This window comes from Saccostrea echinata, unplaced genomic scaffold (genome assembly GCF_033153115.1).
Source record: "Saccostrea echinata isolate AGI-Se365-2 ecotype Australia unplaced genomic scaffold, CSIRO_AGI_Sech_v1 ptg000020l, whole genome shotgun sequence".
In the NCBI taxonomy this organism is placed as follows: Eukaryota; Metazoa; Mollusca; class Bivalvia; order Ostreida; family Ostreidae; genus Saccostrea; species Saccostrea echinata.
Genome location: NW_026889769.1, coordinates 1,895,046 through 1,912,532, shown reverse-complemented (window position 1 = coordinate 1,912,532; position 17,487 = coordinate 1,895,046). Strand labels below are relative to the sequence as shown.

The 17,487-nt window shown below is 34.0% G+C and overlaps 1 protein-coding gene across 5 annotated transcripts in view; it reads right to left on the bottom strand.

The window, feature by feature from the left end:
• Positions 1-1,598: 1,598 nt before the first annotated feature.
• The window catches only part of LOC133189905 (neuroglian-like), a 37,983-nt gene continuing 22,094 nt past the window's right edge, over positions 1,599-17,487 (bottom strand). For 2 of the 5 annotated variants that reach the window (XM_061325318.1, XM_061325319.1), the window contains 9 exons: positions 16,686-16,785; positions 12,114-12,301; positions 11,664-11,831; positions 10,905-11,069; positions 10,337-10,660; positions 9,398-9,421; positions 7,404-7,538; positions 5,310-5,388; positions 1,599-5,138 (listed from right to left, as the gene is read on the bottom strand). In XM_061325318.1, the coding sequence (XP_061181302.1) occupies positions 4,949-5,138; positions 5,310-5,388; positions 7,404-7,538; positions 9,398-9,421; positions 10,337-10,660; positions 10,905-11,069; positions 11,664-11,831; positions 12,114-12,301; positions 16,686-16,785 (1,373 nt within the window). In that variant the 3' untranslated portion in view covers positions 1,599-4,948. The remainder of the gene's footprint in view (positions 5,139-5,309; positions 5,389-7,403; positions 7,539-9,397; positions 9,422-10,336; positions 10,661-10,904; positions 11,070-11,663; positions 11,832-12,113; positions 12,302-16,685; positions 16,786-17,487) is intronic. The other 3 variants (XM_061325320.1, XM_061325321.1, XM_061325322.1) reach the window with 3 other exon arrangements.

Genomic DNA, 17,487 nt, shown 5'->3' with positions numbered 1-17,487 from the left:
TGACAATGATCCATTCAGATCATCTATTTTTTTCCAACTTCACATACTCACATGGCACATAACAAGATGTGAAATTTCAAATACCATGAATACATGTATTTCACAGGCACTTGTTTCAGTAATAATGTTTTTAACCCACAGTATTTAATACATGTACTAATAATACTATTATACCATGGGTTAATTAAAAAAAATCATTACAGAAACGGATGCCTGTGATGTACTACCATGACAGATCAAGGTTGAATGTTAACTTTCATGTTTGAATTTCTGAATAGAAGAGGTAAACAAATTTTGTATTTTCCTTCACCCAGTCAATTCAAAATTTACACGTTATTGCTTGTGACCTCTAACAACCCTCTATGCACCAAAGACTTTCTAATCAGTGGCGGATCCAGGAATTTCAAAACGGGGGGGGGGACGCAGTAGAAGGCGGGAGTGTGCATTGAAGCCCCCAGCGGGTCCAGGGCAAAGCCCTGGTGGTGGTCCGGGGACAAAGCCCCCGGAAACTGACGAATTCTAACATATAAGAGGTGTTTTTCCCTTGATTTTAGGATAATACAAACAAAACTCCCAAAAAAATTCAAACGGGGGGGGGGGGGGGGCACGCCCGGCGCTGGATCCGCCTTTGCTGATTCTATGGCATTTTCATGCAGTTGGAGAAATCTGACCTTAACTCTAAAATTAATTAAATCTACAGTGTACTTTCTAATAGGCCATGGTAAATTAATTGAACGATTTATTTGCAGTCATTTTCCCCATTTGTGTAAGCAACAGTGACTTTTGTTCTTCAATACTCCATCGTCTTTATACATCTTCCCTGTAGGTATATGTCCAAGATACCCAATGTTAACAAAGATCGACTTCTCTCTTCAAACTATAAATTGGCAGATTGACGTTGCATATATATATATATATATATATATATATATATATATATATATATATATATATATATATATATATATATATATATATACACACAAACACTAGTTCACATTTGGGGTTAACCTTCACCTTTGGCCATGCAATTCATGTATCAATAATGATTAAAATCCATGCATTGGGCATTAATCTGTGATTTGAAGGGGAAATGAAAAACACAACTTTGGTAAAGGATTTCAAATGCAGTTTGTCTAGGAGAAGATTTATTTTTTACAATGTTTCCCAGGGTTTGGTCCACTCGGCCTAAGGCCAAAGGAGTGGGGATCTCAAGCACAATTGAATTCAGATCCTTAACTAAATTTGGTTCAGTAGTGCAGATGAGCAATATGTGAATTATTAGTTTTTTAAACATAGCACAATGAAGGACAACAGAGAGAATGGATAGCAATATGACAGGAACCTATAAATGATTTCTATAATACATGGTAAGGTACATGTATGTATCATATGAGGCTTTACTGATTAAATTGAAGATTTTATTAAATCTCAATGGTTGATCAAGTGACTGAATAAATATTTGACGTAGCATTATAAAGCAAAGACAATAAGTTAACAATTTCATGGGCAAACTCAGATTTGAGGATTTTAAGCTAAATGGCAGTGTCTTAGCTTTAAAGGTTCAACATTTGGACATTAAAGAAAAACAAACATCACAAAATATATAATTTATATTTCAGTTTGTTTAACAAACAAACAAACAAAAATAATTGCACATAATATGCCACTGGCCCTGCTCACATTCACTGGGTGGCCAAATATGTACAGCATAAAATACTGCAGCGCTAAAATTAAAAAAAAAACACACACACATCCAAATCTATCTACTTTATAATATAGTCACAACACTTTCAGCTGAAACATTAAAGACATGATGCAATATTGCAAAAAAATTATACATTTAAAAATAATTAAATTTAAAAATTTCTGAGATCATGCATTTACAATATATTCAAATTTACAAACAGTACTTTACTACTTATTCAACCTTAGATACGAAATTAAGTTGCATACCTATTAGATGTCTATTCCACAAAAATAAATGTGATATAAACATCTTTAACTTTAATTAGAAATAGTTTTAACACTTAATAATATTGGTAAAAATGAGACATTTTTCTAAATCATGCAAGTATACATGTATGTGTGTATATACAAAATTAGATATATTCTTAAAAAAAAAATGATTGCACCTTAATTATGTGTGTGTTCTCCCATGCATGTATTTTCTCCTTAAATAAAAAAAATAGAGAAAAAATAGCATTTACATGAAATGGACCATTACTAGTATGTATAAAATGATTTATCATTAGTATAAAATATACGTGATTGTACTTGAATACCATAATCAAGTAATACATGTATCTACAATGACAAGCACATATACGTACACCTGTAGCAAAAGCACCCATCCCTGGTACCTACTGTACAGAGATAAATGGAATGTTTAACATAATTAACTGAAAACAAAGGTTTAAGCTGATATAATAATAATACAAAACTAGAACTGTCCAAAAGGGACAAATACCCCCCGCTGGGTTTTTCAGAGAAAGTACCAAATCACTAATGTTTTCTAAATGTGAGAGGTGTTCACAATTTCCTTAAACATTTACAGTGAAAATTTAATTACTCATTATATTTTTTTATACGTCCGTCTTAAGACGGGACAAATTATGTTATAGCGTTCATGTCCGTCCGTCCGTTAGCTTTTTCATGTCCGGCTCATAACTTTAATACTATAAGGCAAATTATCAAACTTTGTCAGCTGATACATCAAGGGTAGAAGGTGTGTCGCACATTAAAACCAAGTCGCTCTGACCTTTAATAAAGACGCTATGGCCAAATATGGAAAAATCATAACTAGAAAACCATTAGACTTAGAATCAAAAAACTATGTCTTTTAACTTTTAAATTACACAATCCCAAAAGATGTCAGAGTATTGCAGTATCTTTATTAAAAAAGTGTTAAATCAAGAAAATACTAGTCTTATTTTTTTCATTATGTTCTTTACAGCAATCTGTAACAACAAAAATTCCACCTCTCCCATGGGTGTAATGATCAGGCACTGGTCAAGGAAAATTTTGATAGCAGAAAATTGCATGTCAAATTAGAGATAAATTAATGAGTTTAGTGTGAGGAGATAACTGGCAGAGCATCTCTGATCAAGCAGGTGTTATCTACATCTCTTGGGAAATGGGCAAAAGGAATCAGTCTCTTAATTAATTGCTTTTGTTGTATTGAATTGTTCTTGTTGGCTAGTCTTACTTTCAAGATAAATTTGATGTAATTAAAACTAATTTGATATTGTATATAATAATTAAAACTTGTATGATATTGTATAATATAATTTAAACTAATTATTTATTGTATATTTTTTATTTGAATTTTTATATCTTTACAACAAATTGCAGACTGCCTTGTCTCGCTAAGATGTCATTCGAACAATTGAATCTAAACTGTTTATGATAATTTAACAATATTTGATGAGCGTATCATGCTGTGGTGGGGCACTTTATTTAATGAATGAAACTAAGGTGCAGCCTAATAAAACATCAACACTAATAATTACAGTGTTTTTTATTACATTGAAAAAATAGTTTGCAACTATCTGCCATCTTTGTGAGACATGACACTCTGCAAATTGATTGTTGAAAAAAAAAATATCATAATTAATTATACAAAATCAAATTGATTTTAATACCTTTATATCAAACTCATTTTAAAAATAAAAGGCTGGTTTTAGTAACTATGTATTTTGACAGACATAAATTACAAGTAAGACACTTAGACAACAGAGATCTTTATTTCTTTCTGCCCAATTCCCCTGAGATACAGATAAGACTTGCTTGATCAGAGATGCCCTAACAGCTTCCCACATTGAACTCATTAATTAATCTTTAACTGGATGCATGTCCACTCATTACTCCCAAGGGACAAATGGATTTACACTATCTCCTGTGTAATGTAAAAACTGTTTTTAATACTTTGTGTTTTTTTTTAGTTCTAATGAGTAGTTTTAAGCTGTAGTTCACATTTTTGTACAGATGTTCTAGATTCTATGTCTCAAACCTTAGACATGAACCCAAAATGACTAAGTCAATAAAAATAAAAAAAAAAAACACCTGTAAAATTCAGAAAAATTATCAAATAATGTTGAAAATACCAGGTGCACATCTTCATATGGTAAACAATAAGTGTACAAATTTTCATACAAATCTATGCAATAGTCTCTGGGAACAGATCCAGACAAAACCACATAATAAAAATGAAAAAACACCTGTAAAATGCAAAATAATTATCCAATCATAATGAAAATACCAGGTGCACACCTTCATATGGTGAATAATAAGTGTACAAATTTTTAGACAAATCCTTCCAACAGTTTCCAAGAAATGGTCCGGACAAAATCTCGTCTACAGACAGACGGACATGCTGATTCCAATATACCCCCCCTAAACTTCGTTTGCGGGGGGTATAAAAAATGATACAGATTGCCATGAATTGGATATAATTAAGGATTTCAAGTCAAACATATATTTCAACTGAAATATGTAAAGTCACCTGGAAAAAATAAACAAACTATGATGCCTGGTTAAACCCTGGAATGTGTTCATAGAGTCCAAAAAAGAATATTTAATGGTCCACCTCTGTATAAATATTTGCTGGAAGCTCAGCATTTGATATTCTTTATTACTCTACATACAGCACAAAAGCACGATAGAAAATAGATATCAATCCGCCTTAGAGTTCATGGCTGCCCCTGCACAATAATGTCCTTGACTAGTTTCACAGTGAACTCATTTTCAACAGAGCTGAAGGATTCTACCTCTCAAACCTCCGAGAGATAGAGTGGCAGTGGATCTGTAGTCTATAGTTCAAAGGAATCTGTTTTTATGGTGAAACTTCCTTATCCATTATTCCATTACTGTGAATCTACGGATTTACAACTTCTTTACTGGCAATGTCAATTTTTAATGGCAAGCATTTTCACACACATTGTTTGTGTCAGACTGTTGACTGTTTTGAATTCTGTGCTAATTTGTCAGCATATATTCCTATAAAAGATCCATCCTCATTAAATTTACTAATGTCTAAATCTCCTCCATATTCCCCCATACTGTCTTCATCACTCTCTATCTGCTTACCAAAGTCATCAGACAGAGAAATGTTGTCATACTTGTGACCATCTTCATCTCTGAAATATTGAAAAATTAATTCATTTATATAACTCATAAGATTGTTCATTAAGAGACTTCAGATTTAACTGTCTTTCTTTATCTTGTCCCAAATAAAATTTAGTAAGATATAAAGTGAAGCACTACACAGAGACACTACCATATTGTGCAGTGATTACTTCAGCACTTACGCTCTAGACAAATCATGGAATCCACTGTCTGCCAATTCTTTTTCTGGATCATGCCCTGCTGCTACCTCCTTCTCATCCACTAATACAAAAAAAAACAATAGAAAACTTGATTCTTTTCTGAACATGGTGACAGCACTGATGCAATGCTAGTTTCTATGACACAATATCAAAGACATACTTTCCCTCCAGTTAATGTCATTCTCTAATCCTCGAATGAGCCCCAACCAGAGCTTGTATTTGTTAATGCATGTACCCAATAAATTAACTCTGCCCTCCCAAGTCAGTTTCTACTCAAAGTTAGAGGGAAAAGTTTACTTTTCATGATGTATGCCAAACTTTGTGGGTTACTCTTTTAATAATATGTCAAGCTTTTATGGGTGCTCTATTTGTAATATGTCATTTTTGTGGGGTACTCTTTTTGTGAGATGCCAAGCTTTGTGGGGTACTTTTTTGTGAGTTGTCAAGCTTTGTGGGGTACTCTATATGTGATATGCCAAGCTTTGTGGGGTATTTTTTGCGATATTTTAAGCTTTGCGGGGTCCTTTTTGTGATATGCCAAGCTTTGTGGGGTACTTTTTGTGAGATAACAAAACTTTGTGGGTACTTTTTTTATATGCCAAGCTTTGTGGGGTACTTTTTTGTGATATTCCAAGCTTTGTGGGGTATTTTTTTTTGCGAGTTGCCAAGCTTTGTGGGGTACTCTTTATGTGATATGCCAAGCTTTGTGGGGTACTTTTTGTGAGATAACAAAACTTTGTGGGTACTTTTTTTATATGTCAAGCTTTGTGGGGTACTTTTTTGTGATATTCCAAGCTTTGTGGGGTATTTTTTTGCGAGTTGCCAAGCTTTGTGGGGTACTCTTTCTGTGATATGCCAAGCTTTGTGGGGTATTTTTTGCGATATTTTAAACTTTGTGGGTACTTTTTTTGTGATATGCCAAGCTTTGTGGGGTACTTTTTGTGAGATAACAAAACTTTGTGGGTACTTTTTTTATATGCCAAGCTTTGTGGGGTACTTTTTTGTGATATTCCAAGCTTTGTGGGGTATTTTTTTGCGAGTTGCAAAGCTTTGTGGGGTACTCTTTCTCTGATATGCCAAGCTTTGTGGGGGTATTTTTTGCGATATTTTAAACTTTGTGGGTACTTTTTTTTGTGATATGCCAAGCTTTGTGGGGTACTTTTTGTGAGATAACAAAACTTTGTGGGTACTTTTTTTATATGCCAAGCTTTGTGGGGTACTTTTTTGTGATATTCCAAGCTTTGTGGGGTATTTTTTTTTGCGAGTTGCCAAGCTTTGTGGGGTACTTTTTGTGAGATAACAAAACTTTGTGGGTACTTTTTTTATATGCCAAGCTTTGTGGGGTACTTTTTTGTGATATTCCAAGCTTTGTGGGGTATTTTTTTGCGAGTTGCCAAGCTTTGTGGGGTACTCTTTCTGTGATATGCCAAGCTTTGCGGGGTACTTTTTGTGATATGCCAAATTTAATGGGGTACTCTTTATGTGATATGCCAAGCTTTGTGAGGTACCTTTTTGTGAGTTACATGATGGAGTAGAAAGTTTGCGAGTTGCCAAGCTTTGTGGGGTACTTTTTCTGTGAGATGCCAAGCTTTGTGGGATACTTTTTTTGTGATATGCCAAGCTTTGTGGGGTACTTTTTCTGTGATATGCCAAGCTTTGTGGGGTACTTTTTCCGCGAGATGCCAAGCTTTGTGGGGTACTCTTTATGTGATATGCCAAGCTTTGTGAGGTACTTTTTTTTTATGGGATGCCAAGCTTTGTGGAGCATATATATATTTTTTTGTGGAATGCTAAGCTTAAAGCTGTGCCAGCTTTTTTTGAGAATAAAGAGCTTTGTATTGACCCTTTTTTGAGGAATATTTATACTAATCTTTGTGATGCCATTTGTGAAGGATGTTGTGCTCTTTGTTTCTCTTTCTGAGGGTTGCCAACTCTGTGTTGTTCTAACATTTTAGGATGTTTTGCTTTCTGTTGCCCTAATTATCAGAGGATATGTAAATTATTCACTGCCCCTCTTGATGAAAGCTTAACCTTGGGGTGCCCTTGTTTAAGAAATACTTGTAATATTATACTTACCTGGATATGTTCCACTTTTACAAGTATTGCGATAAAGCATACATATAATTAAGATGATGACGATGATCAGGATGAGGATTCCAAAGATAATTCCCAGGAACCATAAATTAGCCTCAGATGGGGGTGCTTGGGAAACTGGAAGAAAGAGAAACAAGAATTTTATATGAATTCACATTAAAGCAAAAGTTATCAGAGATCACCAAGATCACCTACATAAATATTAAATACAAGTCAAAATCTAACACAAAAGGAATGCTCAGTAAGATCTATTATTTACACATAGTTCATCATACTAGGCCTTTCAAGTCATTACACAACTTAAAATACTTGTTCCTCAATACAACTGTTGGTGTTGTAACCCTTGATGCATCAAAAATGCAGTTTGTTTCAAGATGGACTTATGGACCTACACCAAAAACCATCACTCATCTGGAAATATAGGTCAAACTCAGTATCCAAGGTAAGTCTGGTAGTGTGAACTCCTAAATGCAGCAACCATGCAAGTTTGGTAAAAGTAAGGCTTAGAATTATTTTGGAAAGGACTGGTCAAAAACTTTTCACTAGTTCTCACATCTGGAACATATACCCTGTAGGTCTGATGCAGCATCCAAAGCAAATCTGGTAGTGTCAGGGCTCTCACACCACTTTTTCGGAATGGGGCCGGGGTGGTAAAGATTTGGGAAAAAAGTGACCTTTTGGGAAATTTTGGGATAACCATTATACTTTAAAATCATATATTGGGTTTCTGGTTTTTGTTATCAACTAAATTTTTGTTTTGCAATGCAGAGGAATATGAATAGCAAGTTTGGTGATTACATATCCAACTATATTTTCTCTAATTTTTGGGAGAAATGACTACTGGGAAAATTAACACATTCAATCAGGAAAAAATGGTACCCTTTTTGAATTAGGAATGGGACCCTTGAATGGCCCCAATTATAGACAGTTGAGAGCCCTGAGTGTCTAGCTAGTAGAGTGTGTAATAGCTACATTATCAATGCAAGTTCCAGAAAATATGTCATCCAAAGCATGTCTAGTAATACGTGCATCCCAAGATGCATCACCCATGCAAGGGTTGCATCCTTGTAGGCTCTATAGTTTCTTTAGAATTGACCAGCTCTCAAAACGTTAGTCTGGAATGCTGTGATTCAGATGCCAGGCTGTAGCACGAAAGTTCATCTCAACTTAACTGAGGTGATCTCAACTTTATTGAGGTGAGCTAAAAAGGAAAATATTGCCTAAACTGAAGAAAACATTTTTTTCAAAAACAAATTACACACATAACATATAAGTACTGTACACTGTGTGCACTGGCCAACTTCTAATGTGCAGAATGATAAGAATCAAGTGAATTATTGTAATTATACTGATAAAATAAAAATTAAATAATCATACAACATAAATGTAACAGGGGAAAAAAATGGAAATTTCAAGATATTTATATGTAGGACTCCATCATTGAAATAAATACATGCATCTACTAAAACCTAATACATGCACAAAACACCAAATCAATGGAGAAAGTTAATCCTCAACCAGCCTATCCCTTATACAGTAAATAAACAACTGTTTAATAAATCAAAAAATAATAGGTATTCAATGAAAAATATCTGTCATGCTGTTTTCTTTTTTCCGAGTGATATAGAAAAAAATCTGTGTAGCAGATTTCCTGTTTTTTGTTTTGTTTGTTTGATTTTTTTTTTTTTGTTATTATTTATTTATTAATTATTTATTAATTTTCATTTTGATGTTGAAGATCTACATGACTTCAGTCTGACATTGTACAAGTTATTTCCCTTGTCTTTAAATTGCTGATAATGATGAGTGCATCTGGTCATTTACTGACAAAATTTTTACACAGTAAAAGCTATCAATAAATTTGTTCGGATCATAACATAAACTCTACACTGCTATAATTATTCAATTTAACTGAAAATAAAATAATGTTAATGAAACATTCAAAGCCATAAGATCCATAGTGGTGTTGTTCTTACCAGGTGGTAATGGGTCGGTGACATCTAAGAACAAAAGCCACCATCAAAGGTCAATAAGTCATAGGTTTTTACAATAAATAAGTCATACAAACAACTTGTTATATGAAAAAAGGGGTGTTGAAAATGAGAAACCCTTTCACAAGGAGGAAATAGCTAATGTGGGTGCAGTTGATCTTGAGGTTTCATTGCAACATAACTGGATCAAATACAAGAAAGTATGTACCCCAATGATAAAGCAACATGGCGAAAGTAGAAAAGTCTTCAGATACTAGCCTCTCTGTCACTTGGTTAAGTTTAACTACACCTGTATTAGTACAGATAATATTCACTAATGTACCATTCTTAAGAACTACCCCTAAACTTGTAGACAAACTTTTTCCACAGGTTTATAAATGTACATGTAAGTGAATCTAGATTCACTCACAATTAAACTCACATTTAAAATGTGTTTAGCTGAAACTGCCATAATTAATTCCTATTCCACTTTTTTACCCATTTATAAACCCTATATTCCAACTTTCAGTTATGTCACCTTTGCTCTGCTTACACATAAAAGAATTTACAATTCAAGAGCAGTAAAATGTTGCCTGAGTATAACATACATGTATGGCAACAACTTTCCATATTCCTAATTAGATGTATATGTGTCATGATCTCCTTTCAAAGTCATATCACAAATAGCTGAATTAACTTCAATTAAGGGTCCATTAAACTTGAAATATAGTTATACATTTGCAATACTTTTACAAACAGGTTTTGCATGAACTAATAATTCACAGTCAGATCATTAAGTGAATCTAAAAATGTACATCATGGAAAAAGATATGTCTACAATTTCTGCGTACATTCCAGACTATGATTTCTGACTTTCCAGATACTAATAGGATAACTAATGAATACACATTACTTATATAACAGTAGTACTGAATAAGTACTTACTTGCAGGTATGTCAGTAACAACATCCACATGGACAAATTCAGCATCATATTGATGATATACTTCCACACTGTATCGTCCAACAATATTAAAAAATTGTTCTTTATTTAACCCTCGTGCATTGATGGTGAGATTCCTATTATTGTTGGACAGTGTCCATTGCCCTTTATTTGATACAGATTTGGTCACATTATCCAGATTTGTAAATCTCCATTTATATCGTAAAGTCAATGCTGGGTCTGTCCTAGCGTCCACTGCTAGAGTCAACAGGCTTTCTCTGTCTATGCGGTACAATTTTTCTGGTTTGAGGAAAACCATAATGGGATCTGCAATGGAGGTTTTTAACTTAAATGATTCTGTCTTCCAGTGGGTAGTGATTTGTAATACTTAGATATACCATTTGGTAAATTTTCTAACTGGAAATTAAATTTGTGGTGATATTGTAATGTCACACTAAAAGCTGTTGCTACAAGCGTGACATGAGATAATCTTGATATCCTACTGCTTACACGTAGATGACAATTCTCTATCTCTCATAGATGTCTTCCTCCCCTCACTTTCTGTACTTACCAATAACTGCTAGAAACGCATCCTTAAAGATCATGCCTTCACTGTTTTCCGAAACACACTGGTAACTTCCTGTCGACCCAGATCCTGGTCGTGAAGGAATGGGCTTTTTAACCTCTAACACTGTCAGTTCCTTCATGTCCGAACTTACCAAGTATTTTAAACCTACTGAAATATCCAAAACATGAACGCATTTCATTCAAGTCCCCTTTTGCATGCATAAAAGAGGTGCAGATTTAAAAGTGCAGTGCAAATCATCAAGCGTCAAACAGAAATACAGTTGAACTTCGGTATCTCGAACACTGATATCTCGAATACCATGGATATGTCGAAGTGATTTGGAAGTCCCAACCCCTTCTTCAAGTATTTTACCCTGAATATCGAATCTACGCATATCTCAAAGTTTTTTCTTGATCCCATTCAGTTTGAGATAACGAGGTTTGACCATAATACAATTCAATGTTTGACCACATGAAGGGTAATTTCTGCTGCTTGCCATTTTTGTGAATTGCACCCTAATGGGTAGCCTGTTAATTTTTAAGCCAGGTTCAATATCCTGTCAAATGACTACAAAATAGTTTCAAAGTAAATCAAGATCTTATGATTTGTAATTATACTAAAATAAATTTAGCTGCACTGCAAAAAACCTAGCAAAAATGCCCATCAAGTGGTCTTTAATGAGGCTTAATTTTAAAACTTGTAGGAAATAATATTATAATCATGATTGTACAAAGTTGTAATATCCAAATATTTTCTGTTGACCTTGACTGGCCCCAATGTCTCTGCCATTTTTCTTCCATATAGGAGGTGAGGGGGGAACTTCTCCTTGCACTGACACAACATCACAGTAAAACACTGCATTCTTTTGAGCAGAGACATAAGTGTCAGACATCTGTGGGTTATTGCTTTGTGGATCAAAGAAAGGAGGAGCTAGAAAAGTGAATTAATACATCAAAATTATCAATTCATCATCCACTGAAAAATCTTAAATGAGATATCTTTTCCCTTTATCGTTAAAATTTCTTTTTAAAGAATGTGTATGCATGCAACCCAAATCATTTAAAGTACAACAATGATCTAGCTTAATCTAAAATGCTTTCAATCATTTTCTACAACAAAATTAGTGGAGTTAATTTAGAATAAATGATCTCAAAAATGCCTGGAATTTCCTAAATTTGTAGTATATATCTGATAATGAATTCAATGACTCACATGTAACATTTAAAAAGGCCTGTTGCTGAACTTGATTATTTGCAATACAAGTGTAGGACCCCTCATCATCAATAGTCAAATCCTTCACCACTAGCTTTCTACCAAAATCATCCAGCTCATATTTTGCACTATTGGTAAAATCTATTGGTTCAAGTTGTGGAGTCTTCCAGCTTATGGTGGGGATAGGACTGAAACAAAAGGGCATATCATGTGAACTACAAAAAGGACAAGTCAAACATCATAAGCTAGAATAAATACTCAGATATATATGTAAATAGACATGAGCATCACTGGTTATCAAATCAATCAAAAGCAGCTATATTTCAGAAGCCACAAAAGGGAAACGAGCAGGTATCTAACTTCATTCCTGCAGAATTACACCTGTCACATACCGGTAATAAGCTTTAATCAAATGTTTTTAGAAGATGCACAACAAATTCAACCCATATTTCTTTTGGTTAAGTTTCTGTTTATACTTATATGCAGAATATATCATACTGTTTTGACATGAGGAAACTTTAAGCTGTATGACCAAAAAGTTTGTCTGATATAATATCAAATTTCATTAACAGAGGCCTGTTCAACAGAACGAACGTCCGCAAGCGCTCTCTAAAATTCCTTATCCCTCCAACAGAAATGTTCGTGAGCGCTCGCGGACGTTCGCTCTGTTGAACAGGCCTCAGGTGTCAGACTTACATCTTACCAGTATTCATAATGACATAAATTCATAAAAAAAACTTAACTTTTAGACAGTCCATTAGAAGTTGAAAGATAAAATGCTCCTGCTTTAAAATTGGGGCCCTGGTTGCAAATGTAAATATTGGATTTTAAATCATTTGGTTACATATCCTACATTGTTCTAAGGAGCCCCTCATTTAATTTAAAAGATGATACAAAAATTAGTTTGTCAGATTTCTGTTTACAAACTTTGAAGTTTGAAACATACAATGCTATCAAAAATTACAACACTAAAATAAGCAAGTACTGACATTTGATGCAGGTGACTTCATTTATCAACTCCCTCCTGGGAAGTGAAATTTACAGAGAATTATAACATCCAAGGCTAAAATCACTACTTCCAATATGCTTGATAAATCAGTGTCAACCGATATCAAAAGAGTCAATGACTTTCTCAAATAATTGCAATGTGTCCACAGAATATAACCCTACTGAGGCATTATGATTGGTTATGTCTCCTTTCTAAAAATTCAATTATCTTCTCATTTTTTTCAAGGAATTATTTAAAAGAAAAATTTAATATTTATATCAACAACAATCAGAATTTATGGTGGTTCATGACACCATGAAGACCTAATATAACACAAGGTCCTATTTTTGTAACAGGGTGGAAGCTATAATGTTGTTTGTTGTCGAAAATTCTCAAGGTTGCGGAGTGTCTTGCAGAACCTTGGACCTTGTGATGTCAAAGTTGTTTTTTTAACTTCATTTTTATTGTAATGAACATACATGCATATATATAAAATCCAATATTAATAATTATCTGTTATGTAGACCAGGGTGCATGAACTTATGGACAGTTTATTATCTAATAAAAACTTACACCATGCTTCAACAAAACAGGAAAAAAATATCATTAATCTTATTCATTTAAAATAATCGTAAGTGCATTAAAGATGATGCAACTCAATTAATAGCTCCAGTATTTATTTATTTTATCTTTTTGTAAGAAAAAATAAATATGAATACATAAAATAAACAAGAGGCCCAAGGGCCTTAATGGTCACCTGAGTATAATACAACAATTTTGAGGATCCATAGAGTATAAAATGAACTGAAAGGTGAAGCTTTATTGCCCAAAAGCAAGAAAAATAGGGTGATCAGGATCAACAAATAATTAGTCTAGTATTCATTAACAGTTTGTAAATTAGGTTCTAATCTGTTCCCCATTTATCACTATCACCAGTATATTAACAAACTAATCAGTGCTTCTGTACTATTTTAATTCCTTGTTGGAATCTCTTACATTGGCCTCTCTTGGTCTTTGATGAACATTTAAAAAGACAAGTTATTTTTTGTCTCATTTTTATTTATCTATTACTTACAAGTCTACCTGATCAGTAAAACTATGAAAATACTTTCTGTATTATACAATAAAAAATCTTGCATAATTCTCTTATTCTATTAACCTTTCAAGTACATTGTTTACAGTGATTAATTATCAAAAGTAAACGGCAAAGGGGAATAACTCCTCTCAGTAGAATACAAATGAATAGAGCCCTGGCGAAGACCAGAATACTTGACCAAATGGTCCAGATGTTCAAAAATCTGGTAAAAATACCCTTCCTTATTAAAACTTTTACTCTTTTTGCCTCTGATATGCCCAAGTGCAGTGAAAATTTTTAAAGAAATAATGCATTTTTACTACAGATTCACTATATTATCAATAGAGCCCCCCCTCCCCACCAAGAAACACCAGAGCCTCTCACCCTGGGACCAGAAGTTTGCTCATCATAAGTTATCACTTTGTTTATCTGCTTAACACTAAGAGCAGACAGATTATTTAATAGAATTAATGCATTTTCACTATATTAACAAGAGCCCCACCCTTACACCAGTACATCTGACCCAGGAGTCATGCAATTCACTACTCTTGAAGAAACACTCTTGCTCATCATAACTATACATTTAGCTTCTTTGCTTTTTAACCAGGAGCAGAAAAGAAGATTTTCAAAGAAATTCTGCTTTTTCACTGTATAATCAATAGAGCCCCCCTCCCCCTTCACCAGAACCCTTGGCCCTGAGGCCATGAAATTCACAATTTTGGAAGAGGCATCCTTGCTTATCATAACTATGTATTTAATTTGTTTAAATAATTCCCAGGAGTAGAGAAGAAGATTTTCAAAGAAATAATGCACTTTCACTATAAGATCTATACAGCCCCACCCTAGCACCAGAACCCCTGACCCTGGGGCTATGAATTTCACAATTTTGTTAGAGTCACTCTTGCTTATCATAACTATGTATTTAATTTGTTTAAATAATACCCAGGAGTAGAGAAGAAGATTTTCAAAGAAATAATGCACTTTCACTATATGATCTATATAGCCCCACCCTAACACCAGAACCCCCGACCCTGGGGCTATGAAATTCACAATTTTGGTAGAGTCACTCTTGCTTATCATAACTATGTATTAAATAATACCCAGGAGTAGAGAAGAAGATTTTCAAAGAAATAATGCACTTTCACTATATGATCTATATAGCCCCACCCTAGCACCAGAACCCCTGACCCTGGGGCCATGAAATTCACAATTTTGGTAGAGTCACTCTTGCTTATCATAACTATGTATTTAATTTGTTTAAATAATACCCAGGAGTAGAGAAGAAGATTTTCAAAGAAATAATGCACTTTCACTATATGATCTATATAGCCCCGCCATAGCACCAAAACCCCTGACCCTGGGGCTATGAATTTCACAATTTTGGTAGAGTCACCCTTGCTTATCATAACTATGTATTCAAGTTGTTTCAATAATACCCAGGAGTAGAGAAGAAGATTTTCAAAGAAATAATGCACTTTCACTATATGATCTATATAGCCCCACCCTAGCACCAGAACCCCTGACCCTGGGGCCATGAATTTCACAATTTTGGTAGAGGGCTCAATGCTTATTACAATCATGCCAACAGTTTGACTGCTTGATGTCCAGGAGTAAAGAAGAAGATTTTTAAAGATAGCACTAATTTTGATGGTTTTAGCCCCATCCCTCAGGCCCCAGGGGGGCAGGGACCATGAAATTCACAATTTTTGTACCCCTTCACCCATAGATGCTATATGCCAAAATTGCTTGAAATTGGTTCAGTGGTTCAAGAGAAGAAGCTGAAAATGTTCAAAAGTTTATGACCGACGGATGACGACATACGAAAACAGATAGCAATAGGTCACCTGAGTGACTCAGGTGACCTTAAAAAAATCAAAATTATGTCTCCAAATTGATTCCCAGATGCACAATCTACATAATTATGAACAATTCCTAAATGAAGCAAGCTAGTGACAATAAGTTCATGATACACGGATATCAATACTCAATAGTCTTGTTTAAAGTCAACATTTCACAAATGCCTGGTTGATACAATGACCTTGTTAGCAAATACAATCTATCATCAAATCGATGTTTTCATACAAATTGTTTGGCAATTATTAGCACACTAGCTGAACCACTCAACCACCCATGTTTACTGAACTGCTTTAAAATCAGTGTCTTTTTTTAACTTTCTTTACCATCAAAGAAATCTCTAGAACAATTGGGACTAGATCTTTGATTTACAGACATAAACCTGTCCTTATACATACCAGTAACATAAATGATAGTGTACATATTTTAGAGATATTCACAATGTGCTTTATGTACAGTTATAACTGCACCAATTCATAACTATAAATGTACATATGAAAATTCTATTCCTAAAAGTAAAACACTGACAACTCCAATATTTGACAGTCTAAAAAGTGACATAACCTATTCTCAATAGATTGATAATTTACTGAAATAGGCACACACATGGTTTTCACATACAGAAATTGATCCATTTAAAGAATGCTGTACTAACCTTCCTGCAAAAATACACTGCAGTGATGCTTTCTGTCCAAGAAAAGCCTTTGTATTGGCTGAATATACTGGCTTTGGCTCCATCAGCTTAGTCGTAGATCCTACAAAATACATATATTATACAATTATCAAATGACAGAGGGGCAGACAGATGAAGAGGAAACCTTATAGGCCTCTCTGGTTTTATTGATACAAGACTAAAATACAAGACCCCTCAGGTAATAGTTTACATAAAAGGCAATTCTCCAGATCTCACACATAGAGCAGGGTTCGACACTAACGGTGGACCGGGGACACGAGTCCACCATAAAATCAGAAGGTCCACCAAATGTTCTGGACTAGGTGGACCGTTGGTGCACTAAAATTTAAAACACCGTATTTTAAAAAAAACACGGTAAAATTCCTTTTTTTTCGATAAATCGACATCTGTAAATCAAACGATTAATTCATCATTACTTGTATTTTACAAGAAATAAATATGGTAAAATTTGTTTTAGGTAATATTGATGACTACAATAACAATAACATTGAGACGCAAGAACATTCAACACAGACCTTGAAAAATAAGCATGTAAAAATCGTGCCTGAACGCACACTGATGGCCAGGTTTGGAGATAATCAGAATTGATTGACAGCTGCATTTATGCATTGTTTATTTTTTAGATCTTCAAACAGGCCTGATTAATATTTTATGAACATATCTGCAGTTCCTGTTTTTTTCTGCTATACTTTATATCACTTAAAAGAATCATTGACCACAGTTTATTTGAATAAATAATAATTTTAAAAAATAATAATTAAAT